Below are 26,277 nucleotides of genomic sequence, written 5' to 3'. Positions count from 1 at the left end.
GGCTGTGCGCGTTTCCATGGCGAGCTCCCTGGGCGCCTGGGAGACAAAAGAAGCTGGAGGGCGGCCCTCGCTCCTGGGCTGCCGCCCCGCCCACCTCCCCCCTGCGCCCTTGCGCCCCCCACCCCACAGTCCACCCTCCGCTCGGCTGGTCCAGGCACCCAGCGGCCAGGTCGCACGGCTGGGGATGCGGGGTGGGCGGAAGGGCCCTCGTGGTGAATTCACGTGAGGCTCACTTAGACAGCGCTTGCTGTTTGCAGGTGTTCCTCTTTTCCACACTCAGCCATGCCAGGTAGGGACCAGATGACCCTCATTTTAGGAATGGGGAAACAACTGGAATCTCTGCCCAAGGTCGCCGGACCCCAAATGGCAGGATTTTATTCCGTTCATTTCTTCACAGTCTCCTGAACACCTACTGTAACCCTGGCCCTGTACAGTCACGGGGGAGCCACTGAGAACTGGGACAGACCCTCCCAAAAATAAGTGCCGCAGTTAAGCCTCCAGTTAGGATCAGAGGTGAGGACTGCACTAAACCCAGTGTTTGCAGCCACTGGCCTTTTTCCCCGTTAAGACGTTCACATGTCAGCCCCTTCCTGGCTGTGGCTTTTTTTTGTTTGTTTTTTTGTTTTTTGTCTTTTTGCTTTTTGCCTTTTCTAGAGCCGCTCTGGCGGCATATGGAGGTTCCCAGGCTAGGGGTTCAATCGGAGTTGTAGCCGCCAGCCTTCACCACAGCGTGGGATCCTTAGCCCACTGAGTGAGGCCAGGGATCAAACCTCCATCCTCAGGGATACTAGTCAGATTCGATTCAGCTGAGCCACAAGGGGAACTCCGTGTTTTTTAAATGGCTGCACCCGCAGGATATGGACGTTCTCACGACTCATGCCTCAGCTGGAGCAGTGCGGGATCCTTAACCTGCTGTACCACAATGGGAACTCCTCTATGTGTTTGCAAAGGTGATTATGTGTGTGGTTGAGGTTGAGGTCCAGAGGGTTTGAATCCCACAGGGGCTTCAATTTCCTTACCTGGTAATGGACACAAAGCCACTTCTTGCGGAGGGTACACCAGGGCTGTCTCTACTGCCTCCCCAGGCCTGATGCCGACCAGCCTCAGTTTCCCAGCCAGCAAGGGGTGGAGCGAGGGGTGGGCAGCCGTTGGGAATCCCAGTGTTGAAAGGTGACCACAAACGCTCTCTCAGGAGGTGGGAGGAGGGGGAATGGGGCAATCACCCTAGGGCGCCTCCTGGGGGAAGTGTCCTGGGGGCCCTCCTGACAGCTCGGGTGACTGGAAGAGGGTCTGGAGGAATATCAGGATCACGGTGGGGTCCTTCTCCTGGTCTGTCCCCAGTGATGAAGATGAGGCAAGGCTGGCTGTGATGGCACCTTCCCAACAGGAGGCCTGGGCCTAATTCTGGGCACTCAGGAGCCATGGAGAGTTCAGAGCAGCAGGAGGGACTGAGCCCCAGGCGCTGCTCAAAAACTGCACATATTAACCCCCGAGGTGCTCACCACGGGGCAGGGGGAGTGGGGCTGTTCATGTCCTCGTGCGGAGACAGGGAAACTGAGGCCCAGAGAGGGGATCCTGAGGCCACCTGACTGGGAAGGGGTAGACCTGTGGACTCCAGACTTGACCCCCTCTCCAGCTGTGATCTGCTCGCATGGCCAGCCTGGTCCATGGGAGCAGAGGTTGGGCGGCAAGGTGGGGCCTCAGGGGGGAGGATGCACAAGTGGGATCCCGAGAGGGTGTCGATGGGGAGCAGGCTTGAGGGGAACGTTAGACTGAGGCAGAGGTGGAGGGGGCCAGGTGGGGGACACTGGCAAGTAGCAGGATTGAGCCCCAGGCTCCCACATTCGGGCTGGTCAGGGGACCCCAAGTACACCATGATCTCCACTTCCTACATCCTCCCCAGTCCTGCCTGGAAGAGCGCCCCCAAAGCCCAAGACACAAATAGGTGTCTTGAGATGTGAGGGTCCACCACCAGCCCCAACCTCGTGGTGTCACTTTGGAAATCTTATTTTTAAAAATTGAGGTGGAGTCCCCACTGTGGCACAAGGGGATCAGTGGCCTCTCTGGAGAACTGGGATGCAGGTTTGATCCCCAGCCCCGCACAGTGGGTTAAGGATCCAGCATACCCCCTTACACCAGCCAGAATGGCCATCATCAAAAAGCCTACAAACAATAAGTGCTGGAGAAAAAGGAACCCTAGTACACTGTTGGTGGGATTGTAAATTAGTGCAAACAGTATGGAGGTTCCTCAGAAAACTAAAAATAGAACTACCATTTGATCCAACAATCCCACTCCTGGGCATCTATCCAGAGAAAACCATGACTCACAAAGACACATGTACTCCGATGTTCATTGCAGCGCTATTTTCAATAGCCAAGACATTGAAACAACCTAAATGTCCATCAACAGAGGAGTGGATCCAGAAGATGTGGTACATATACACAATGGAATATTACTCAGCCATTAAAATGAACAAAATACCAGCATTTTTAGCAACATGGATGGACCTAGAAACGATCATGCTAAGTGAAGTCAGCCATACGAGACACCAACATCAAATGCTTTCACTGACATGTGGAATCTGAAAAAAGGACAGACAGAACTTCTTTGCAGAACAGACGCTGACTCACAAACTTTGAAAAACTATGGTCTCCAAAGGAGACAGTTCGGGGGGGTGGGGGAATGCGCTGGGGTTGTGGGATGGAAATCCTATAAAATTGGATTGTGATGATCATTGTACAACTATAAATGTAATAAAATCATTGAATAAAAAAAAAAAAAAAGGATCCAGCCCAGGTCAAAACTGTGGCTAGGATCTGATCCCTGACCTGGGAACATCCATAGGCTTCAGGACAACCAACCAACCAAACAACAACAAAAGAGGTGGAAAAAAATAAAATAAAAATAAATAATAAATTGAAGTCCACATAACATAAACCAGCCATCTTCAAGTATACCCACCATTGTTTTCTGGAACAGTCACAGAATTGTGCAACCATCCCCACAGTCTAATTCTGGAACATTCCATCTCCTCCAGAGAAATCCCATTTCCTTCATCCATTATCCTCCTAACCGCGCCCCCACTCCCCATCCCCAAGAGCAGGCACCCCCATCCTTCCCAGCCCCTGACAACCAGAAACCTACCCTCTGTCTCTGTGGATGTGTCTGTTCTGGATGTTTCCCATCCGTGGAATCCCACACTGTGTGTCCTTCTGCATCTGCTTCTCTCACTGAGCATCGTGGTCTCCAGGTCCGTCCACATGGTAGCAAGTGTCGGGTCTTTTGTCTTTTTCAGCCTGAGTGATGCTCTGTGTGAGGGGGACACATCTGTCTGTTGCAGAACTTTTGGGTTGTGTCCATGTTTTGGCCACTGTGAGCATGTACATGCAGCATTTCGAGGCTCTCTTTTCAGTCCTCTTGGGCACGCACCTAGGAGGGGGATGTAGAGTGATGTGATAATTCAGTGTTGACGGCTTTGAGGAGCTGCCAGACTTTCCACAGAGGCTTCACGGCTTTACACTTCCCCCAGCCATGGATGAATTTCCAGTTTCTCCACCTCCTTGCGAACACTATTTGTTCTGCCTTTTTTGTTGGCGCCATCCTAGAGGGTGTGAAGTGGTGTCTCACTCTGGTTTTGGGTTGCATTTCCCTGATGAGTAATCATTTTGCGCATCTTTTCATGGCACATTGGCCATCTGTGTATCTTTGGGCAAATGCCTATTCAAACCCTTTGCCAATTTGTAATTGGTTTGTCTTTTTGTTGTTGAATTGGAAAAATTCTTTACATATTTTAAACACTTCAGCCTTGTTTTCCTTTCTCCTTGGCCTCATCTCTTGCCCAGGTCCTCGGCGCCTGAAACTTCTGAGGACCCTACTTCGAGAATGGGGAAGGGGCAATAACCTGTCAAGCACCATGTGGCTCCAGGGACTCCTTGGCCATGCCTGCCCCCTTTACAGATGCACAGACTGACGGCAGGCACCCACAGACAAAAATCCTGGAGGAGATGGAGTTCCCATTGCAGCTCAGTGGGTTAAGAACCTGACTAGTATCCGTGAAGATTTGGGTTCGAACCCTGGCCCCACTCAGTGGGTTAAGGATCTGGCGTTGCTGTGGCTGTGGTGTAGGCGGGCAGCTCCAGCTCCAATTCCATCCCTAGCCTGGGAACCTCCATATGCTGCAGGTGTGGCCCTAAAGAGCAAAAAACCCCACCAAAATCATGGAGGTGAAAAGCTGGACACGAAAGGCCACACAGCCCATGATTCCATTTATGGGAAACGTCCAGAACAGGCACATCCACAGACACGGGGGGGGGGGGGGTTCCTGGTTGCCGGGGGGGGGGGGAAGGATGACTGCTGATGGGAACGGGGATCCCTTTTGGGGAGATGGGATGTTCTAACATTATGGTGATGGCTGCAAAACTCTTTGGAGACACTAAAAACCACCGACCTGCATCCTTTAGATGGGTGAATTATATGCCAATAAAGCTGTTTTAAGAACATAAAAAATAGGAGTTCCCATCGTGGCGCAGTGGTTAACGAATCTGACTAGGAACTATGAGGTTGCGGGTTCGGTCCCTGCCCTTGCTCAGTGGGTTAAGGATCCGGCGTTGCCCTGAGCTGTGGTGTAGGTTGCAGACGCGGCTCGGATCCCTCGTTGCTGTGGCTCTGGCGTAGGCGGGTGGCTACAGCTCCGATTCAACCCCTAGCCTGGGAACCTCCATATGCCACAGGAGCTGCCCAAGAAATAGCAAAAAGACAAAAAAAAAAAATAATAATAATAATAATAAAACACACACCCAAAAGCCAGCAGGACTCACCGCCAGGCCCAGTGGGCAGTGGTGGGGCCCAGGCGCTCAGGCAGGGAAGCTGGACCAAGCTAGCATCGTGAGTAACGCTCACGTTCTGCTGTGCGGCTGTGTGTCACCCATACCTGAGGCCTGGCTCCCCTGGACAGAGTGGGGGACAGGGCCCGGATGGGCAGTTGGAGGTGTCCAGGCCCAACCCAGGAGCAGTTGGCTCTGGAGGCCTTGGGCAACTTCCCTTTCCCCACTGGGAGGGCCTGGCCCCTGGGAGGGTGTGGGTGCCAACGGCTGAGACTGGGTATAAGGCACCACCATCCCAGCTGCCCCCCGCTGTTCCCATCATGCCAGCACTCAGATTCCTGGCCCTGCTGGCCAGCCTGCTGGCAACCTCCAGGGTTGGTGAGTGCCTGCCCCAGCTGGTGGCCCCCATCTATGCAGCAGTCCAGCTGCAGGGGAGAGACCAGGGTGGAGGGACCAGCCAACCCCAGCCCCTGTTTCCCTGGACTCAGGACTCAGGGAGGGAAAGGCCCTGGAAGGGTGCATACCTGTCCTTTTAGGGGCTGGGGGAAGGGAGGCCAGGGTCTCCCCAGGGATGGGGCTGAGACTGGGGGAGCTACAATGTCCCCTTCCCCAGGCTTGGCCACCCTGGCAGACATTGTGGGCGGCAGGAGGGCCCAGCCGCAGGAGTTCCCGTTTCTGGCCTCCATTCAGAAACAAGGGAGGCCCTTTTGCGCCGGAGCCCTGGTCCATCCCCGCTTCGTCCTGACAGCGGCCAGCTGCTTCCGTGGCAAGTGAGGAGGGGGCCTCGAGGTCGGAGGAGGCCTCAGAGAGGGAGAGAGCTCAGGACATAACTAGGGGGTGGACTGGTAGGTTGGGGGGGGCTTGGCAAAGAGGAGGGGAACTTGGAAAGGGTTGAAGGGCTTGGAGAGGGAAATGGGGGGGCCCAAGAGGGGAAGAGCCTACCCCCATGAGGGTCTCAATCTGAAAACGGGGGTGGAGAGGAGTTCCCTGGTGGCCTAGCAAGTTAAGGACCTGGCCTTGTCACTGCTGTGGCTCCAGTTCAATCCCAGGCCCGGGAACATCCACATGCCAGGGGCGCAGCCAAAGAAAAAACTGAAAACAGAGGGGCAATGTGGCTGTGAAAGGGCAGGGTCTTCCCCACAAGCTCCCAGGGCTGCCCCAGCCTGGTGTGTCCCCCCACCCCCCACCCACTTAGGAACAGCGGAAGTGCCTCTGTGGTGCTGGGGGCCTATGACCTGAGGCAGCAGGAGCAGTCCCGGCAGACATTCTCCATCAGGAGCATCAGCCAGAACGGCTATGACCCCCGGCAGAATCTGAACGATGTGCTGCTGCTGCAGGTGGGTGCAGGGTGATGTGGGGCCAGGGGCTGGCGACAGCCTGAGGGGCTAAGGAGGGATGAGCCAAGGTTAAGGAGCCTGGTGGTTAAATCAAAGGGCAAAGGGCACAGTCCCTTCATCTTGCCTCCACTGGGGGAAAAGCAAGTTGTTACCAGGTGTTTCTCTTAGGGCAGAAGCACAATGAGCTTCTTTGTACGTATTTCTTTGCAAAAGTTGAGACAACTTGCACACCACCTCCCAACAGAATTTTAACCTACCCATTTATCCACATCTTTTCTGACACTGGGTATTACAATTAAAAAAAATTTTTTTTGGCCATTCTGATGCCGGGGAAGGGGGGAGTATGGTACCTTGTTTTATGTGCATCTCCTGGTCAAGCTCTTCACTTTCAGGATCTCTCAACCACTTCACAGTAGGAATGCTTGATCCTTCTCTTTCTATAGTGGAGGAACTAGAGGCCCAGGGAGGTAAAGTCACTTGGCGAGGATCCCATAGCAGGTTACTAAGCTGGGATTTGAAACCAGACTACTTTATAGACCAAAATTCATGTTGCTGCCATTCTGGCTCCCAGCATGACTCCAAGAGGCTCTGATCCCCAGTTCCACCCTCTCCTGACTCAATTTTCCCTCCCCAGCTGGACCGTGAGGCCAGACTCACCCCCAGTGTGGCCCTGGTACCGCTGCCCCCGCAGAATGCCACAGTGGAAGCTGGCACCAACTGCCAAGTTGCGGGCTGGGGGACCCAGCGGCTTAGGAGGCTTTTCTCCCGCTTCCCAAGGGTGCTCAATGTCACCGTGACCTCAAACCCGTGTCTCCCCAGAGACATGTGCATTGGTGTCTTCAGCCGCCGGGGCCGCATCAGCCAGGTAGGAGCCGTGTGGAGAGGTCATGAGCTCCTGGTGGGAGAAAGGCAGTCCAAGACAGGGCCCTGGGATTAAGTGTGGAGTTAGAATCAGCTGTTTCAAACACTGAGCATTTTAACAGCCTGAGAGACCCTATTTATGAAACACTGCAAGCCAAGCCCTGGTGGGGGCTGGAGACACAACAGGGAAGTGAACAAAGCCTGCCCTTCTGGAGCCAGGAGTTCCCAGACCTTGTGGTCGGGGGGAGTCAGACAGGTAGCAAGGTGACAGGAGATGTGCAGGAGTTCCCCCATGATGTAGTCCCAGCTCCAGGACGCAGGTTCGATCCCCTGGTTTGCATAGTGGGTTAAAGGATCCCTCATTGCCCCAACTGCAGCATAGGTTGCAACTGTGGCCCATGGGGCCGCCCAAAAAGAAAAGAAAGGGGGGGGGCATGCACAGGACAGGCCCAGCCTGGAGCGTCAGGAAGTTCCTGGGAGCGTTGGAGATCTGAGCTTCGAGTAAGCCCAGCAAAGGTGAGGGAAGAGCGTGCAGGGAGAGGGAACAGCACGTGCAAACCACCAGGAGTTGGAACAGGACGTGGGCTGCAGAAGCACGAAAGGGCTCTGTCGGAGCCGGGGTTCTGGCGGGAGTGGAGGGAGGGGCGCCCTGACTGGTGCCGCCCCTGCAGGGAGACAGAGGCACCCCCCTCGTCTGCAACGGCCTGGCGCAGGGCGTGGCCTCCTTCCTCCGGAGGCGTTTCCGCAGGAGCTCCGGCTTCTTCACCCGCGTGGCGCTCTTCAGAAATTGGATTGATTCAGTTCTCAACAACCCGCCGGCCTGAAGGATCCCCTCGCCGAGCCCGTGGGAGGGGGGCCTGTTAGCCCCCTGGAGCCCTGCCCCCACTGCCACACCTCCCGCGCTGCGTGTCCCATCCCAAAGCCCCATCCTGGACCGCTCTGTCGAGGCTGTAATAAAGAAGCTGTTACCATTCTCTCCGCAGCCCCTGATATTTGCTTTGCGGGGGCGGACAGGGGCTGGGGGCCGAGTGCATGAACATCTACCCGCATTAATGGCACCCACCCCGTGGGGCTTCCACTCACTGAATTCACCCTGAGAACCAGGGGCTCTTGTGATCTGCACCCACAGAGGTGGCACCAGGGCTCAGAGATGTTGGGTGACTCACCTGAGGTCACAGAGCCAGAGTGGGCTTTGAACCCAAATCTGAGAGATTCCAGGCCCCCTTAACCTTCTCCCATTTTGGTGGAGAATATAGTCACCCCTCAGTGTCTGCAGGGGCTTAGCTTTAGGCACCCCATGGAAAACCAAAACCCACCATGCTCAAGACCCTTATGTGTAATATGTGCCCATAACTTGCATACATCCTTCTGGACTAGATGACTTACAATACCGGATACAGTGCAAATACTGTGCAAATAGTTGCCTGCACAGCAAATTCAAGTCTTGCTTTTTAGAACTTCCTGGACATTTTTTTTTCAAATATTTTTGATCTGTGAATGAATCTGACTAGTAACCATGAGGTTGCAGGTTTGATCCCTGGCCTCATTCAGTGGGTTAAGGATCCAGAATTGCTGCGCACTGTGGTGTAGGTCACAGGCATGGCTCAGATCCTGTGTTGCTGTGGCTGTGGTGTAGGCTGGCAGCTGTAGCTCCAATTCCTGGCTTGGGAACCTCCATATGCCACGAGTGTGGCCCTAAAAAGCAAGAAACAAACAAACAAAATATTTTCAATCTGAGGTTGCTTGAATCCAAGCATGTGCAACCCCGGGATAGAGGCCTAACTACGTATTGTGCAGCAAAGTCAAAAGACCACAGGAAACTGGCTTTAGATGATTTGCCACTTGAAACACAGGTTAAAGAGCCATGCGGAAAGAACTAAAATATAGATATTAAGTAATACACAAAGTTATATAAATAATAGATAAGACAATAAAAATGTATAGATAACAAAACATAAACATAATTGAATAAATGATATATAAAATAATGAACATAGGAGCTCCCATTGTGGCGCAGCGGAAATGAATCCGACTAGGAACCACGAGGTTGCAGTTTCCATCCCTGGCCTTGCTCAGTGGGTTAAGGATCTGGTGTTGCTGTGGCTGTGGTGTAGGCCAGCAGCTGTAGCTCCGATTAGACCCCTAACCTGGAACCTCCATATGCCACAGGTGTGGCCCTAAAAAGGACAGAAAAAAAAAAGACAAATAAAAATAAAAATAAAAATAAATAATGTATATAATAGTCTATTAAACTGAATAAAATTGTTTTATTAAAATAAAAATGGGGACTTCCCCTGTGGAGCAGTGTTAAAGGATCTGATGTTGCTGCAGCTGCAGCTCAGATTCAATCCCTGGCTCAGGAACTTCCATATGCCACAGGTGTGGGCATAAAAAAATAAATAAATAAATAAATTTTTGATCTTTTTTTTGTCTTTCTAAGGCCGCACTCGCGGCATATGGAGGTTCCCAGGTTAGGGGTCTAATCGGAGCTACAGCTGCTGACCTATGCCACAGCCACAGCAATGATGGATCCTTAACCCACTGAGCAAGGCCAGGGATGGAACCTGAAACCTCATGGTTCCTAGTCGGATTCGTTAACCACTGAGCCACGACGGGGAACTCCAATAAAAAATAAAAATTAAATCACTCATTACATTATATGTTAGTATTTATTACATATTATATAGGTATTTTTAAAATCATGATAACAATAAAATGTAATTATAGCAAATCCGTTGTGTGAATATTAATATTCATAGTATATACATATTTTTATTTTATGTGCTTATAATAGAATATATATAACGGGCATCTAAAATCGATAAGATAAAAAACAAGAGCCCAGGAGTAAACAAAACAAAACAAAACAAAACAACCGTGTAAAGGAGGTAGACAGTTCACCACAAAGAAACAGAAGGTTTTTGAAGATGTGGAAACACCCTCCCTCTGCCCCCACCGTTGAAACGCCAGCTCGCCCCCTGGGCGGGGGATTTTTTTTTTTTTTTTTGGTCTTTTGTCTTTTTGTTGTTGTTGTTGTTGTTGCTATTTCTTGGGCCGCTCCCGCGGCATATGGAGGTTCCCAGGCTAGGGGTTGAATCGGAGCTGTAGCCACCCGCCTACGCCAGAGCCACAGCAACGCGGGATCCGAGCCGCGTCTGCAACCCACACCACAGCTCACGGCAACGCCGGATCGTTAACCCACTGAGCAAGGGCAGGGACCGAACCCGCAACCTCATGGTTCTTAGTCGGATTCGTTAACCACTGCGCCACGACGGGAACTCCATGGGAGGGGGATTTTTAAGCGCGGAGTGAGCGCGAGGCCTGCGGTCCAGACGGAGCAAGGACCCCGCGGGGTCGCCTCTGCTTCGGGGGGGGGGGGGGTGGGCTGCGACGGGTCCGGGCACTTGAACCAGGCGCCACTCTGAGGGCTGCCCACCTGTCACCTGGCTCTGCATCAGGGACAGTTCCTGCCACGTGGCCGGAAGGAAAGAGGAGGCCAACCACCGCGGGAGGGGAGAGGAGAAACCGCAGACTCCCCCGGGGGGAGAACACAAAGCCCAGCCGCTAAGAGGCATGTCCCGTCGGCCTGGAAACGGGATCGCGCAGCTCCGCCCTTCTCCCCTCCCCACCCCCCACCCCCGCAGCCGCCCCACACACCGGTGAGGAGAGGGGCTCGGAGGGGTCAGAGGTCCGCCCCGGCTGGGTTGTGTGGGGCTCCGTGGAGCCCCGAGCCCCCTGCCCTGACCCCGGCGCCTCCCATTCCGCCCCCGCCCCCGCTGCCTCCAGAAGCCCTAGGTGGTCGCCCAGAATGACCTGCCACCGAGGTTGGTCGTGTTGCTATCAAGCCGTTTTACAAGAGGGGAAAGTGAGGCCCAGAGAACTGCCATCCTCATCCTCGTGGTGGTGCTGAGGCTCATTGCGTACCAGCTGTGTGCCTGGCCCTCCTTCCACAGTCCTAGTCCAAGGGGCTGGGGTTTTTTGTTTCAATAATTTATTGAGGTGAAAAAAAAAAAAACCATTCAAAAATAATTTATTGAGGTGAAATTCACATAATGGAAAATTAATTTGTTTTTTGGTTTTGGGTTTTTTTGTTTTTTTGCCTCCTCAGTGGCATTCGGAAGTTCCCTAGCCAGGGGTGGAAGCTGTGCCACAGCAGTGACAACACAGGATCCTTAAACCACTACGCTGTGCCCAGGAATTGAACCTGCACTTCCCCACAGAGACAGTGCTGGCTGCACCACAGTGGGAACTCCAAAATTCTTTTTTTTTTTTTTTCTTTTTAGAGCTGCTCGTGTGGCACATGAAATTTCCCAGGCTAGGAGTCCAATTGGAGCTGCAGCTGCCAGTCTACATCACAGCCACATAGGATCTGGCCACATCTGCAACCTAAACCACAGTGCATAGCAAAGCTGGATCCTTAACCCACTGAGCAAGGCCAGGGATCCAACTGGCATCCTCATGGATACCAGTCAGGTTCATTACTGCTGAGCCACAAGGGGAACTCCCAAAATTCATTCTTTTAAAGTGTAGGGAGTTCCCCTTGTGGCTCAGTGGAAATGAATCTGACTAGTATCCATGAGGAAGGACAAAGGTTCGATCCCTGGCCTTGCTCAGTGAGTTAAGGATCTGCTGTTGCCTTAGGTCACATGAGCTGTGGCATGCAGCTTGGATCCCGAGTTGCTCTGGTGTAGGCTGACAGCCACAGCTCTGATTCAACCCCTAGCCAGGGAACTTCCATATGCCGGCCCTGAAAAAAAAAAGACAAAAAAAATAATAATAAAGTGTACAATTCAGTAGTTTTTAGAGAACTCACTATGTTGTGCAACCATCACCTCTAATTCCAGACGTTTCTTCCCCCCAAAAGGCAGCCCCATCCACATGAGCAGTCACTCCCACCCCTTGACAACCAGGAACCCACTCTCTGTGACTGTGCCTGTTCTGGACTTTTCCCATCCATGGCACCCCACGCCGTGTGTCCTTCTCTCCCTGAGCATAGTGGTCTCCAGGTCTCCAGGTCCATCCATGTGGTAGGAGTGTCGATGCTTCTCTCCTTTTCAGGCTGAGTGATGCTCCCGTGCAAGGAGGACATGTGAGTTTTGTTTGAACCCCAATGTTCAATGTTCTGCACATGTACCCAAAAGTGGAATTGTAGGTTCATAATGGGTCCTGTTTTGCAAGGAGAAACTGAGGCCCGGAGAGGAACGTCCATGGCTCAGAAGCCTAGAATGGTCCAGGGACCCCACCTGGACTTAGGTCAAGTCACCATCTGCCCATTGTTCCGAAGGTGAGGCTGAGGCCCCAGGGGGATTGGGTCCAAGGGCATATGGTCCCAGCAGGTAGCCCCAAACACGGCACCCTTGAGAAAGAAGAGGGAAAGAGAAAGAGACACCAAGTTGAGCCTCTCCTGCTATCCTCCCCTCCAAGCTGGGCGGGTCCACTTAAGCCCTGCTTGGCCCCCTCCCCGCCCCATTCCCGGCTGGGCCTGAGGCCGTTGCCTGTTGCGCCACCTACGGTTGGAGCGGGAAGGGGCCAAGGCTGCAGCTCCAGCCCCACTTCCCCTCCACCAGCCAGCCGACCCCCAGAGGCCCCAGAAGGTTCCCTCTCAGTCACACCCCCAGGGCACCCCACGACCCCTAGTTCTCCACCCAGAACCATGCAAGCCTCCACCTTCAGGCAGCTCCCCACCCCTGCACTCCCCCACTCCAGGCCAGGTGACCAACCCCAGGAGCAGAGAGGGGACCTGGGGCCATCCTCCTGCCTTCGCTGATGCCATGATCCCCCAGGGAAGCTCCTGGCTCCAAGCCAGTGGGCAGTTATTCTAGCAAGCTTGTATTCGAGTGTTTCTTCTTCTTTTTTGGTTAAAGTTTTATTGACATGTACTTCAGATATCGAACAGCTCACCCATTTAATAGTTCGGTGGTATCTGGTAGCCACAGGGTTGTACAACCACCATAGCTATTTCCAGAACATTCCATCACCCTAAAAAAAAGTCCCATCTTCATCATCAGTAGTCACTCCCAGATCCCCCCCCCCCCAGCTCCTGACAAATAGGAACCCACTCTCTGTCTCTGGATGTGCCTGTTCTGGATGTTTCCCGTCCATGGAGCCACACACTGTGTGTCCTTCTGTGTCTGCTTCTCTCTCTGAGCATCGTGGTCTCAGAGTCCATCCATGTGGTAGGAATGTCGGGGCTTCTCTCCTTTTCACGGCTGAGTCTGTGTCCCCTTTCAACAGCTGAGGGTTAACTGAGCCCTTTTTTTCTTGTTTTGGCTGCCCAGCTGCATATGGAAGTTCCTGGGCCAGGGATCAGATCTGAGCTGCAGCTGCAACCTATGCCACAGCTGTGGCAACGCCAGATCCTTTAACCCACTGTGTTGGGCTGGGGGTCGAACCTGCATCCTGGCACTGCGAAGATGCCACCGATCCCACTGCACCAGAGAGGGAACTCCTTAATTGAGCTCTTACCTGTATCAGGTAGGTTAATCCCTGAGATGGGGATGTTCCCATCGCTACCATTATTAACAGATGGGGAAACCAAAGCCCAGAGAGGTGGCATTTCCCGCCCAGAATCACAAAGCACAGCAGAAATTTGAGCCCAGGCAAGCGGCTCCGGAGCCTGGAGTGTAACTGCCCATTGCTTGCTCCCAGAGGAGCCTGGGTCTGAGGAAGTCGCGGGTTGACCCAGCCCAGGTGCTGAGTGGACTAAGCAGAGATTGCGGAGAGGCATGGCAGTAAAGGTAAGGGTTTGACAGGGTGACAGTGACAGTACCCAGGCTGGCACATGCACTGCCCTTGCCCTCACTGTGTGCCCAGCACCTTCCAGAGACTTGACGGATAGACTCCTCCCACGGTCGCCTAGGAGGGTGGACCACCCCACTGTACAGGTTGGGAAACTGAGGCACCAAGCAGCCTGCCCTCCCTGGGTTGGTTGCAAAGATGTTCTCAGCCAATGAGAAAAACCAGTTCTGAAACTCAACAGCAACTCAGGGTTTCTGTGGGTGCCTGTTGGGCGCTGACTGGGGGCCTAGGGGCCATTTCCAAGTGCTCGGCTGATGAGCAGGGGAGCAGGGGAGCAGGGATTGGGAGCTGGTGGGCGCCGCTACTGGCAGGAGTCCTCAGGGGCAGAATGCAGGTCAGGCTGTTCTTGGCTCAGAAGATCCCCCAGAAGATCCTCATGGATCCCAGGGGGGAAAAGGTCACTTGGTGACAGAGGGACCCGGAGTCTGCACGCTTCCTATCAAGGACACAGACCCCCTTTAGCGTGGGGGCCCTTCCCAGGACCCCTCCCAGTCCTCCGCCAAAGAAAGGGCCCGAGGAACAGAGCTCCAATGCCAGGAGACGTAAGGGGGTCCTGGTTGTGCACTGCAGAGGCCTGTGGAGGGGATCCATGTGGCCCCGGGGAAGCTGGGGCTGCAAATCCGGGAATCCTGTGGATTTCTGTAAACATGAAATGACCTCAAAAGAAAAAGTTGAAACACTTGTTTTTTGGCCTCCAATTCAGTGAGCTCTTCTATCTATGTTTCTGTAGGTCAATGTTTTTCATGATAATGAGGCAGTTATGAATAAGTCCATAAATAAATGCATGTCTCCTCTGCACCAGAACCCCTGCCTCACCACCACTCCCACTGACACGGGGCTAGAGCATCCTCTATGCCAGGCAGTCCTGGGCTCTGAGGGGTGAGCCAGCATCACTGCCCCTACCACGTGATGCCAGGAGCCCCCTGACGGCACCGTGATAACTACAGGTGTCCCTGTCTGTCCGCTGGGGGAGGAACTGCCCCCAGTGAGAGCTCTGCCTTAGAGGGAAAAGCAAATGCCCCAGACAGAGTCAGAACAGATACTCCTGTGGGTCTCAGGAGGCCCCTGGCTGAGACCCCTCCCTTTCTGGTTTGCTGAGTGGACTCCCTCCAGACCCTGCAATTGCCGGCAACATCCTGCCTTGCTGGGGCTGTGGGGACCTGAGGGGGGAGGCAGTGTCCCCTGGGAAGTGGGGGCCTGTGTAACTCTGAGGGCTGCGGCCCCCTGCCCTGCCCGCCCCAGGACTGCTTGCATGAGGTAGGTGGCCACCACCTAGCTTCCCACACTTCTCTGAGGAGCCAGAGCCCAGAGCCTGAAGCCCCTCGTCCTTCCTGGGGTGCAGCTCTGACCCCAGAGCTGGAAGAAGGAAGTGGGGATGCCCGGCCCCAGTGTGGGGCAACCCAACGGCCTCCTGAATCGGGGCTATAAGAGGGGGCAGCCAGCAGGGGGAATTGTCCGACCATGACCCGAAGCTGTAGACCTTCCAGCCCTGCCCTCGCCCCTGTCCTGCTGGCCCTGCTGCTGGGTGGTGAGTGGGGTCCGTGTCCGTCTGTCCCATTGCCTAGGCCCATCGGATTAAGGGGAGTGTCCACCCACACCAGCCAGTCCAATGTCCCCCACAGATCAGATGGGGAGACCGAGGTAGGCCGAGCAGGCCTCCGCTGGCTGCTCAGGATGAAGCAGAGGGGAGCATGAGAGCAAGGCGAGCCCTGGGCTATTCAGCTCCGTTTCCCCATCTGCAAACTGGACGAAACCTAGACCTCCCCCAACCCCTGCCCTGGGGAGGTGTCCTAGGGCAGAACTCCAGGACAGTGCCTGGCACACACAAGCTCAGTAAGTGTGCATGCACGAATAAGTGTGTCAGAGGATGAATGCTGCCAGCGTCGAGGAAGAATAGAAGTTAGAGAGCCCCTCTGCCCTCACCCCCGATGACGCTTTTCCAGGCCTTAGTTTGTTCATCTGGAAAATGTGCAGCTCCCCACCCCAGCTCCTTAAAAACCTTCTGACCTCCAGGCTGGGGAACCTTCAGGAACAATAATGATAATGATCACTGGGCTCTCTGGCCCCAGTGCTAACTGTCCCAAAGCACAGCCCCGTTTCCTCCAGCAGACCCCAGGCCCTCTCTGCTACCACGGGATCCACAATTTGCAGATGGGGAAACAGAGGCTCGGAGGGGTCCTGGGCCTGGGGGTCCCACTGCAGCTCTGCTCTCCCCCATTGGGTGCCCTGGGTTGGGGGGTCAGGTGAGGGCCGCTGACCCAGGTATCCCCAGGTGCAGCTCGGGCCGTGGAGATCGTGGGTGGGCAGGAAGCCCAGCCCCACTCACGCCCCTATGTGGCATCGCTGCAACTGCCCTGGCCCCCCAACAGCCACTTCTGTGGGGGCACCTTGATCCACCCAAGCTTCGTGCTGACCGCAGCCCACTGCCTGAACACCATGTGAGTGCTCCTGCGTGGGGGCGGGGCGGGGTGGGGTGGCCCTGGTCCAGGGGAGCCCCCACCTCACCTGGTCTCACCCTTTCCATCTGCCCAACCCTCCCATTCCAAATGGGGCAGCACCTTCCCTGCTCTCCCACCTGCCACCCCCCCTCCCCCGCCATGCCCCAGGAGCGTGAGGCTCAAGTCAGGGGTCCAACCCCTGGGGCGCGATGCCGAGGGGGCAGTGGGGTCTCCCTGGGGCCGCGGTGGGGAGGCACTGAGGGGCTGCATCCTCAGGAAGGGGTGGGGGGTGCAGGTGGGGCTCAGGGGCTAAGGGACAAACAATGAGCGCCCTGACCCACAGGAACCCCACACGGGTGAATGTGGTGCTGGGGGCCCACAACCTGCAGACCCCAGAGCCCACCCAGCAGATTTTCAGGATCGCCCGCCTATTTGAGAACAACTATGACCCACAGCAAAAGCTCAACGATGTTCTCCTCCTGCAGGTGGGTGGGTGGGGCCAGCAGGGCCTCGAGGTCGCAGTCGGTTCCTGCTGTGCCCCGGGGGTGTGGGACATGGCTGGGATACCGATGGCCTGCTGGGGAGACAGCCATTTGCCACTTTTCAGCATGTGGGACACCTGCTGCCTCCCCACTTCTGCCCAGCTGTGTCCCCGCACCCCAGCCTTGGTACAAACTTGGCTTCTCGGGGAGGCTTCCCCTCCCCCAATACTTGAGTGATAGCTGCCCCCACCCCCGATTCACTGTTCACCCTGGTCTGTATCTCCCTTGACTATACCCCCTACCACCCCAAAAGAGTAGCTCCTCAAGGCTTGGCACAGGACCAAGCATACAGTTGGTACTCAATAAATGCTGTGTAAGTGAATGAATGCAACAGTGACTAAAGCTGCCAAGGGGAGGCTCATGGTCTCAGAAGGTAAAACTGAACCCTGGAAGGTTTGGAGAAGGACCAGTGCAGACACCCTGGAGGAGGTGACCACCGAGGTAGAGCCTGAGGCAGGGGAGGGGCCAGGCAGAAAGAAGAGCAGGCGCAAAGACCCGTGGAAGCACTTTGAGCTGCTCAGTGGGTGGAGGAGGCTCCTGGAGCTGGGGGCTCACTACCTACCTACCACCCTCTGCCCTAGCTGGACCGCCCGGCCACCCTCAACACCCAGGTTGCTGTGGCCCAGCTCCCCCAGCAGGACCAGCTGCTGCCCCACGGCACCCGGTGCCTGGCCATGGGCTGGGGCCGCCTGGGCACCCTTGAGCCACAGCCCCGGGTTCTGCAGGAGCTCAATGTTACCGTGGTCACTTTCCTGTGCCGGCCACAGAACGTGTGCACATTTGTGCCCCAACGCAGCGCTGGCATCTGCTTCGTATGTACCTGCAGGGGGCTCCAGGGCCCACCAGGGGAGGGAGTGGGCGGACAGCTGGGCCCAATCCTGCCTTCTCCTCACTGAGCTGTGGCAGGCTGGGCTCCGGGCCCCCATCTGGAAGGTGGGCACACTCTCAGCGAGGGTTCGCAGGATGACCTGTGGAACTGCCTCAGCCCAGTGTGGGTGCTCCTGTCGAACCTGGGGGAGGTGTGGGTTTACCCACCCAGCCTTGCTCTAGGGGCCACACCCAGAATCCTGGGATCCAGGTATACAGCAAGGGGCCAATAAATGCCCACTCTCCCCCACAGGGGCCTCATTTCCCTCTCACCCATGTGCCTTAAAGGAAACCTCACACTGAAAAGGTTTCATCCTTAAATGGCCCCTTCCCTTGAGAGAGCCCCATTGATGCTGGACCCGAGGCTGGGTGAATGACCGACCTGCCCCCTCCCCAGGGGGACTCGGGTGGCCCCTTGATCTGCGACGGCGTCCTCCAGGGCGTGGACTCTTTCGTCATCCGGGGATGCGCCACTGGCCAGTTCCCAGACTTCTTTGCCCGGGTTGCTCTCTACGTGAACTGGATCCACTCTGTGCTGAGGAGCGTGGGGGGCGAGGACGGCCCTGGAGCCCCCAACCAGAACCCCCACAGGCGCTGAGGCCGAGCTGTGACAGAGGCGGCAGGTCTGCTTCTGATCCTGTGACCACCCCCTGCACCCCCATGCCCTTGGCTCCAGCCCCACTGAGCTGTCAATAAAAGCTGAAACGCCCCCTGACTCCTGTGTGTCCTTCCCACAGGAAGATGTGGGGGAGAGGGCCCAGGGTCCTCAGCATCCCAGTCCCCAAACCCTGAACACAGGGTGGGGGTTGGAACAGAGGCCTGGAGGCTGGAGGAGGCCCCAGGTCACAGTGAAGCCCACTCCCCAGATGCCCAAAAATGTGTGACCCTGGGCAAGTTACTGCCATCTCTGTGCCTCAGTTTCCACATCTGGAAAATGGAGTCACCCCAGACATTTCCTAGAAGTGTCCAAGGAGCCCCACCCTGGCCTTGGGGCTGGGGGTGTCCTGTCTGGCTCTGTGTCCCCCAGCTCTGCAGCTGCTTGAGGACCAAGCTGTCATAACATGGGATGTGCCCAGGGCCTGTGGGGCTCCTGAGCCAGCCAGGAAGCAGAAAGGCTATCAGGGAGGCAACCTGGAGGGGGCAACAATGCCTGAGCTGACCCCTAATGTGAGAACAGGAACGAAAGGAGAAGACTTGCCAGGCAAGGCACAGGAAGTGCAAGGGCCCTGTGTCAGGGCAAACTTGGGGATGTGGGGGACAGCAAGGCAAGCTGTGTGAGGGAGGTGGCAGGTCAGGAAGGGGTGGGCCAGGGCAGGCAGGGCTCTGGAATGAACTGACTAGAGGAGAGGGCTAAGGCCAGGCAGAGGTAGGGGTAATTGGCCAGTTGCGGAGAAGGCAAGTGGCCGGGGAATGCGGCAACTGAGGTTCAGGGAGAAGGACCCCACCCACCAGCTCACAGGAGGGACACAGCAGAGCTGGAAGGCAGCTCTTTTGTTATAGGTTTACTCTGCTGCCACCTGGTGGCAGCGTGCAAATTCAAGCAAGAGCCAGAATTCCCTGGCCTGTGACACCTCAGCTAACCATCCCAGGGGAGGAGCTGAGACTGGTTTACAGCACCATCAGGAGCTAGCATGTGTTGAGATGAGGGACAAGTCTGAATCCTGGGAAGTGTATGCCAATCAGTGTTGGGGAATGCTGGGAATTCCCCACATTTCCCATGGGCTTAAGGCGGGAAGTGATAGCTATAAAAAGCCCAGGGGGACTTCTGGTGCCCAGCAATGGGGGTAAATGAGGTTTGCTGGAGGGAATGTTGGATTGAGGCCATTGATGGGAACTCAAAGACTCAGACAAAACAGCCCTGGGTGTTTTCTATTTTCCATCAGCGTGTGTGTGTGTAATATGTGTGAGTGTGTGTGTGTATGTGAGAGAGAGAGAGAATGATGAGTCAGGAAAGTTCTGCCCAGCAAAGATGTGCGTGCGTGTGTGCTTGTGTGTGTGTGTGAGAGAGAGAGAGAATATGATGAGTCAGAGGAAAAGTTCTGTCCAGCAAAGATCAGACCCAAGGAGTTCCTACCATGGCACAGTGGGTTAAGAAGCTGATGACAGTGGCTGGGGCAGCTGCTGAGGCATGGGTTCAGATCCCCTGCACAGTGGGTTAAGGATCTGGCATGCAGCTGTGGCTTGGATTCAATCCCTGGCCGGGGAACTTCCATATGCCCCAGGTGGGGCCACAAAAATAAAAAAGATCACACCCAAGAAGGGGAGCTAAGGTTGGGGGCTCTGGAGCCACGGGTGGATTTGCTGGGGTTCTGCAGATTCAGGGAAGGACAAATCCACAGAAATAATAAATAGAAATAATAAACAGGAGTTCCCTCATGGCGCAGCAGAAACAAATCCAACTAGGAACTATGAGGTTGTGGATTTGATCCCTGGCCTTGCTCAGTGGGTTAAGGATCCGACATTGCCATGAGCTGTGTGCGTGATGTTGGTCACAGACACAGTTCAGACATGACGTTGCTGTGGCTGTGGTGTAGGCCGGCAGCTGTAGCTCCAATTAGACCCCTAGCCTGGGAACCTCCATATGCCACGGGTGCAGCCCTAAAAATCAAAAAAAAAAAAAAAAAGAAAGAAAAAAAATAATAAACAGGATGTTTGGGGAGAGCAGGGCCACTCCCCACAGCTCCGGGGTCTCCTGGCCTCCAGCAGTGGGAAGGACACTCAGAGTGTCGTTTTCCTTTAACAAAGATCAAGTGAGGTGCCGCCACTTCGTCATCACACTCTGATGGTGAATCAGGCTCCCCCAGACGCCTGGCCCTGCCCTCCAGGGGGTGGTTAATGGTTAACAGACCCTCAAGGACCTCACTTTCTTACTGAAGAACTTCACAAAAGTTCATTCATTTAATCCTGGGACAATCCTGTGAGTTGGCGACTGATTATCATCACTTCTGTTTTACTTTTTTTTTTTTTTTTTTGCTTTTCAGGGCTGCACCTGCAGCATATGGAAGTTTCCAGGCTAAAAAGCTGAATCAGAGCTGCAGCTGCCAACCTATGCCACAGTCACAGCAACACGGGATCTGAACTGTGTCTATGACCTATACCACAGCTCAGAGCAACACCGGATCCTCAACCCACTGAAGGGGGCCAGGGATGGAACCCGCGTCCTCATGGATACTAGTCGGGTTCGTTACGACTGAGCCACACCAGGAACTCCTATCACCACTTTCATTTTACAGATGAGGAAACCAAGGCACGGAGTTGTCTGTAGCATGAAGTCATGGTGGGCAAGTGGCCACGCCACCCTCTGAACCCAGAAGCCAGGTGCTTAACCTCTATAACCACTGAGAATGGAGTATACAGGTGGTGCTCAATAGAAGCAGCTTTGGTTAAATATCCCTGCCTGAAGCGCATCCCCCAAAGTCTGGACCTCCTCCATCCTGCCCCACCCCAAGATTGGAAACAGGTTGTGTATGCAGCAGGCGTTTAACAAGTGCTCTATGGGATCCTGCTGTATAGCACTGGGAATTATATCTAGCCACTTACAATGGAGCATGATAATGAGAAAAAAGTATGTATATATGTTATGTGTAACTGTCAACTTGATGTACAGTAGAAAATTGACAGAACACTGTAAACCAGCTATGATGGAAAAAATAAAAATCATCATTGAAAAAATAAATAACATGTGCTCTATGGTGGCTGTAACTCAATCGAGAAGGAAGGGAGCTGAGACGGGCTGATGTGCCTCAGCCCAGGGGAGGGACGAAGGGTGGACACTGAGCGTCTGCTGTGTACTGGAGAGAGATGGGGGTTCACCTGCCTGTGGCCACACACCAAGGGGGCCCAGGGACAAACTGGACTTCAGCCCCAGCCTGCTTCTGGGCATCCCTGGGTGCCCCCGCCTGCCTGTTTCTGCAGATGGATCCGTTGGTTCCCTCCCCTGAACCCTGCTCCAAGCCAGGAGAACGTTGCTTCTTGCGACAGCCTTGGCTATGGCCGTTGCAGCTGGAGCAGCCGCCGGGGGGAGGTGGGAAGGGGAACAGGGGCCCCTGGGCTGGGGACTGGCCCTGACGGACCCCATCTCTACTGTTGGCTTAAGTTCTTCCAAGGTCTGGCCAAAGCTCTCAAACTTGGATGGAGAGCCATGGTCCAGCTGCCAGGCCTGGGTGGGAATTTTTTTTCCACTGCCTCAGGCTGGAAGTGGCTTCAGAGAAGCTCAAAGCAGGGGGTGGGGGTGTCCCAGAACCTCTGAGGGCCACCAGAGACTGAGCCTTGGGTGGCAGTGAGTTCCCTGTTAGGAGCCACAACCAAAGAAAAGATGGAAATCAGGCCCCAAGAGAGAGACCCAAGGCTGGAAGAGGAGGTAGCAAGTTACCTTCCTGCTGTGACCTGTGGACATCTGAGTTTGAACCCCAGTTCCCCCACCACATCACTGGGTAGGTGGTTTGCAGGGGCGGAGGGGGTGGGGATGGTGGCTCACTGTGCCTCAGTTTCCCCCTCTTAAATGGGGACCCAGCAGGCCCTGCCATGCCTCCCAAATGTCAGGACAGTGCTGGGGGGCTGCCATTATTACAGGGACCTGGGTAAACCAAGGCACGTGGGCATCCCAGCCAAGTCCTTTGGGCCTAGGTTGGGGAGATTTAGCAAAAACACAGGAAGCTCATTAATTCTGAATGTTGGAAAGATAAAGACTGACTTTATATAGATCAGTATATGCTGTGCAATATTTGGGATATACTTACACTTAAAAAAAAAAAAAGTTTATCTGACATTCCAATTGTATTGTGCGTCCTGAGTTTTATCTGGTGACCTTCTGGAGCCAGCCTGACCCCCTGCTCCCGTCCTCCTCCCGGATTCTTCCCACCACTCCCTCATCCCCCATATCCCCTGCACTGGGAGAGGGCGGAGAGGAAGTGGGGGCACCTGGCCCCACCATGGGGCAACCTCAACGGCCTCGAGGCAGGGGGGTTATAAGAGGGGCAAGGGGATTCCAAGAGCAGAGTCACTGCTGCCCCAGCCCAATCATGACCCAGAGCTGCAGACCCTCCAGCCCTGCCCTGGCCCCGGTCCTACTGACCCTGCTGCTGGGCGGTGAGTGGGGCCATGCAGGTCTCCTAAGGGCATCCAGTCCTGCCTCTCCTCTTACTCTGCACCTTCTTGGTCCCTCATCCTCATGGGGAGTGACAGTTGGGGTGAGGTGGGAAGGTGGGGGTCTCTAGGCACCCCCCGGGGACTCGAAGGTGGGAAGGTGGGGTCTCTAGGCACCCCCCCGGGACTCGAAGGTGGGAAGGTGGGGGTCTCTAGGCACCCTCCGGGGACTCGAAGTGGGTGAAGTCTAAAGCTCTAGCTGCGCCCTGCAGGGGGACCATGCAGGCCACTCCCCTCTAGGGACAGGGTGGCTGCCTTGTGGGGGTTCACTGGCCGACTGACCTTGGCGGGGCTCCTCCGCGCGGCTCACCGCCCCCACCGCCTGCGCCCCCAGGCCCCGCGCTGGCCTCGGAAATCGTGGGGGGCCGGCCGGCCAGGCCACATGCATGGCCCTTCATGGCGTCCCTGCAGCGGCGCGGAAGCCACTTCTGCGGCGGCACCCTCATAGCGCGGAACTTCGTCCTGTCGGCCGCGCACTGTCTGAACGGCTTGTGAGTGTACCCCCACCCCCGCAACCTCAGTTTCCAGTTTTCGCGGGGCCGGGGCTGGGGGCCTCGGCCGAGGTGCGCGGCTCTATGGGACCCCTGCGCCCGCACGGGTGACGACTCAATCGCCTCCTCCTGCCCCAGAAACTTTCGGTCCGTGCGCGTGGTTCTGGGGGCACACAACCTGCGACGGGGCGAGTCCACCAGGCAGAAGTTCAGAATCCAGCGGGTCTTTGAAAACGGCTTCGACCCCATGACCCTGCGGAACGACATTGTGGTTCTCCAGGTGCGAGGCGCGGGTGGGGAAGAACTGGCAGGTGCAAAGGCCCAGCTTAGTTTGGGGAGGGCGGAGCATGGGCAGGAGACTGGGGACACGGTGAGGACAGGCCTGGTGTCCCATCTCTCTGTGCTTCAGTCTTCCCCTCTGTGAGACGGAAATAAGTCAGATGCCAGGACAGCAGGGAAGCTCTGAGCAACTGTCAATCAATAAGGATAGTATTTCTGGAGCCCACAGGGATGAGGCGCAGGGACCTCTTGGTCCGTGGAAATAGGGTCAAAATTCTCCACGTTCATGTGAATAGGAGACTGGAGGGAGAGAACTGTCCTTCCCCACTGCTTGAATAGCTATGGTTATTTTCTGTAAAGTTCTAGAACAATGGCTTTATTGCTGGTGGTGTTACCCATAGTTTTGTTTTCTTGAGTACCTACTGTTTACTGGACTCAAAACATGTCTGGGGATGCCCTGGGTCACAGTGGCTGCTCGCACTTTACAAACAGGAAAGGGTGGGAACCATCCTGCAGGGTGGATATCTGGCTCTCAGATATCCCAGGACCATGGTGGAGCCCTGGGTGGGGGAAAACTTGGGGCCCAGAAAGATGAAGGTTGTTGTTCACTGCCTCCTGTGACCTGCCACTGCTCTGTACAACCTGCTGCAGCTCAACAGATTTGCCTTCATCAATAGCAACGTGCAGGTGGCCCAGCTACCTGCTCAGGACCAAGGCGTGGGGGAAGGGGTGCGATGTCTGGCCATGGGCTGGGGCCAGCTGGGCACGAACCGGCCACCGCCCCGAGTCCTGCAGCAGCTCAATGTGACTGTGGTGACAGCCCTCTGCCGCCCCACCAATGTGTGCACCCTGGTACCAGGCCGGCAGGCTGGCATCTGCTTTGTACGTATCTTGCGTTCCCACAACCCACCCCTTGCTCCCACCCAGGCTGCAGCAACCAAGACCCCTGGAAGAACTTCCAGCTCCTGAAGGGCAGTGGGTGGGGATGTTAGGGTGGGGCCTGAAAGCCCAGCCTCCCAAACTTGTCTGCTTCCACAGGGGGACTCCGGCGGGCCCTTGGTCTGCAATGGGCTGGTCCAGGGGATAGATTCCTTCATCCGGGGGGGCTGTGGCTCTGGGCTCTTCCCAGACACCTTTGCCTCCACCGCCAAGTTTGCAGACTGGATCAACTCCATTATCCGACGCTATGGTGATAATGACAGCCCGCCTCTCCACCCCAGGATCCCTGTGGGCAGGACCCTCTAGAAAGGCGGCCCCTGTTACCCCACTCCCCCCGGCTGGGCTCTTCCCATGCAGCATCATGCAGCATCTGACACAATAAAAACCCTGTTTTGTAGAATGTGCCTGGGTGTTTGTTGGTTGTGCAACTGAGTGTCAGAAGTCCTCAGGTGAATGTCTTGAGCATGTCACAAGTACGCTGCTACCAAGTAGCAGCAAATTTAGTGCACCAAGATAAAAAGTCCCTTCCTCATACTTCACTAAAGGATACCAGTAGCCGTTTCTGGCTTCCCCTCCTATAAAATGTCATTAGACTCTTGTTGCAGGTGGCAAGAATGCAAAGCACTATAGCAGGTGTTCATTCTGAGTCTCAAGGATCATTCTGAATCTTTGCAATCTTCACTCATCTGTTTCTGGCTCCAGCCCCTAAAGTAGTTCTTATATAAGTGCCTTGTTTTACAGGCGAGGAAGTAGAGATGCAAAGAACTGTAAAGTCATGCTCCAGGGCCTGGGTTCGAGTCCCAGCTCTGTGACTTTGGGCAAATTGCTCACTGTTTCTCTGATTCTCAGTTCCCCATGGGGAAGACTGAGGCACTGTCTGGGGAGGACCCAATCAGGGGTTGGGGTCCAGGCCAGTCTCGGCCTCACTGGGTACGGAAACAATCCTTCCTCCACTTCCCCAACCTTTTGCCTTGGGACACCTCAGGGTCTTAACTAGTGCTGTTCCCTCTGCCTTCCAGCTTCTCCCTAAGGTTGTCCTCAGAACACCTCTCCCCACAAGGGCCAGCTGCTCAGGCAGGTGACCCACTGCCCTACAACTGCTTTTTCCACTTAATACGATATCTTGGCGGTCTTTCCATGTCAACAAAGCATCCCAGGATCTGCAGGGTTATTTACTGAACCATTCTGTCTTTTTGGGTAATTTCCAAATTTTGCTGCAATTTCCAATCCTTTTACTTACATAATCTGCACTCCACATTCCAATGGGCTTTTGTTTTAGAGTTTCTGATTTGAGCAAGGAAACATTTTAGGGTCTAACAAATTGCATTTGTTATGCTGTTTTCTATTTTTCTCTGTATGTGTGAAATGGTCCACCATGAAGAAAAAAGAAGGAAAGGAGAAAATACCATGCACTGTTCCTCCTGGGGACGTTCACGGTCCTCCCCACCCTTGTGGTTACACACAGCATCTCCCCCGAAGAGGTTCATGAGATGTTGACCCACCATCCCCAGCTTACAGAGAACCATGTGACCCAGGTTCTGCTCATCAGAACCTGCCAACCCACAATGGCTGCTTTAGGGGCATGAGATCCAAACTCAACCAATCAGAGGCCGCCTTGAGATGCTGGCTAGAGTGATGGGGAATTGGCAGAGGGAATAACTGGGCCATTGGTCTGAGTCTAGGGCCCCTGAGGCCACAACAGGGGAGACTGCTGAGGAGACAACCCATCAAGGAGGAAAAAAAGAAACAAAACATT

The 26,277-nt window shown here is 55.0% G+C and overlaps 4 protein-coding genes across 30 annotated transcripts in view; 3 read left to right on the top strand and 1 right to left on the bottom strand.

Moving 5' to 3' along the window:
- The first annotated feature begins 5,132 nt into the window (after window positions 1-5,132).
- On the top strand, window positions 5,133-7,996 carry AZU1 (azurocidin 1). Of its 2 annotated transcripts, none has more exons than NM_001444869.1 (5): window positions 5,133-5,202; window positions 5,438-5,594; window positions 6,020-6,161; window positions 6,796-7,026; window positions 7,694-7,996. In NM_001444869.1, the coding sequence occupies exons 1-5, from the start codon at window positions 5,145-5,147 to the stop codon at window positions 7,844-7,846; spliced, it is 741 nt and encodes a 246-aa protein (NP_001431798.1). In that variant the 5' UTR covers window positions 5,133-5,144; the 3' UTR covers window positions 7,847-7,996. The 2 variants fall into 2 exon arrangements, with proteins under 2 accessions (NP_001431798.1, XP_084865514.1); XM_085009388.1 differs by having other exon boundaries at window positions 6,939-7,026; window positions 7,694-7,881.
- Window positions 7,997-11,035: 3,039 nt separating this feature from the next.
- MED16 (mediator complex subunit 16) overlaps window positions 11,036-26,277 on the bottom strand; it is a 36,691-nt gene continuing 21,449 nt past the window's right edge. For 6 of the 24 annotated variants that reach the window (XR_014837869.1, XR_014837866.1, XM_085013432.1 and 3 more), the window contains exon 16: window positions 22,332-23,556. The gene's annotated coding sequence lies outside the window, so the exon portion shown is untranslated. Of the gene's footprint in view, window positions 12,379-22,331; window positions 23,722-26,277 lie in introns of those variants that run through there. The other 18 variants (XR_014837862.1, XR_014837851.1, XR_014837853.1 and 15 more) reach the window with 8 other exon arrangements.
- Window positions 15,274-18,376, top strand: PRTN3 (proteinase 3). Of its 3 annotated transcripts, none has more exons than XM_085013546.1 (5): window positions 15,274-15,348; window positions 16,190-16,258; window positions 16,602-16,743; window positions 17,382-17,612; window positions 18,065-18,376. In XM_085013546.1, coding segments are annotated over exons 2-5 (576 nt in total). In that variant the 5' UTR covers window positions 15,274-15,348; window positions 16,190-16,256; the 3' UTR covers window positions 18,266-18,376. The 3 variants fall into 3 exon arrangements, with proteins under 3 accessions (XP_084869672.1, XP_084869671.1, XP_013850254.1); XM_085013545.1 differs by having other exon boundaries at window positions 16,093-16,258; window positions 18,107-18,376; XM_013994800.3 differs by having other exon boundaries at window positions 16,093-16,258.
- Window positions 22,663-24,921, top strand: ELANE (elastase, neutrophil expressed). Its single transcript, XM_003122986.5, has 5 exons — window positions 22,663-22,755; window positions 23,147-23,303; window positions 23,442-23,583; window positions 24,234-24,464; window positions 24,621-24,921. The coding sequence occupies exons 1-5, from the start codon at window positions 22,689-22,691 to the stop codon at window positions 24,825-24,827; spliced, it is 804 nt and encodes a 267-aa protein (XP_003123034.3). The 5' UTR covers window positions 22,663-22,688; the 3' UTR covers window positions 24,828-24,921.

The sequence above is a fragment of the Sus scrofa genome, chromosome 2 (genome assembly GCF_054392235.1).
Source record: "Sus scrofa isolate SSC_HxYL_T2T_F1_AM1 chromosome 2, Sscrofa_HxYL_maternal_Yorkshire_Landrace_v2.0, whole genome shotgun sequence".
NCBI lineage: Eukaryota > Metazoa > Chordata > Mammalia > Artiodactyla > Suidae > Sus > Sus scrofa.
Note: the sequence above shows the minus strand (reverse complement) of the source record. Positions and strands in the feature narration are given on the sequence as shown.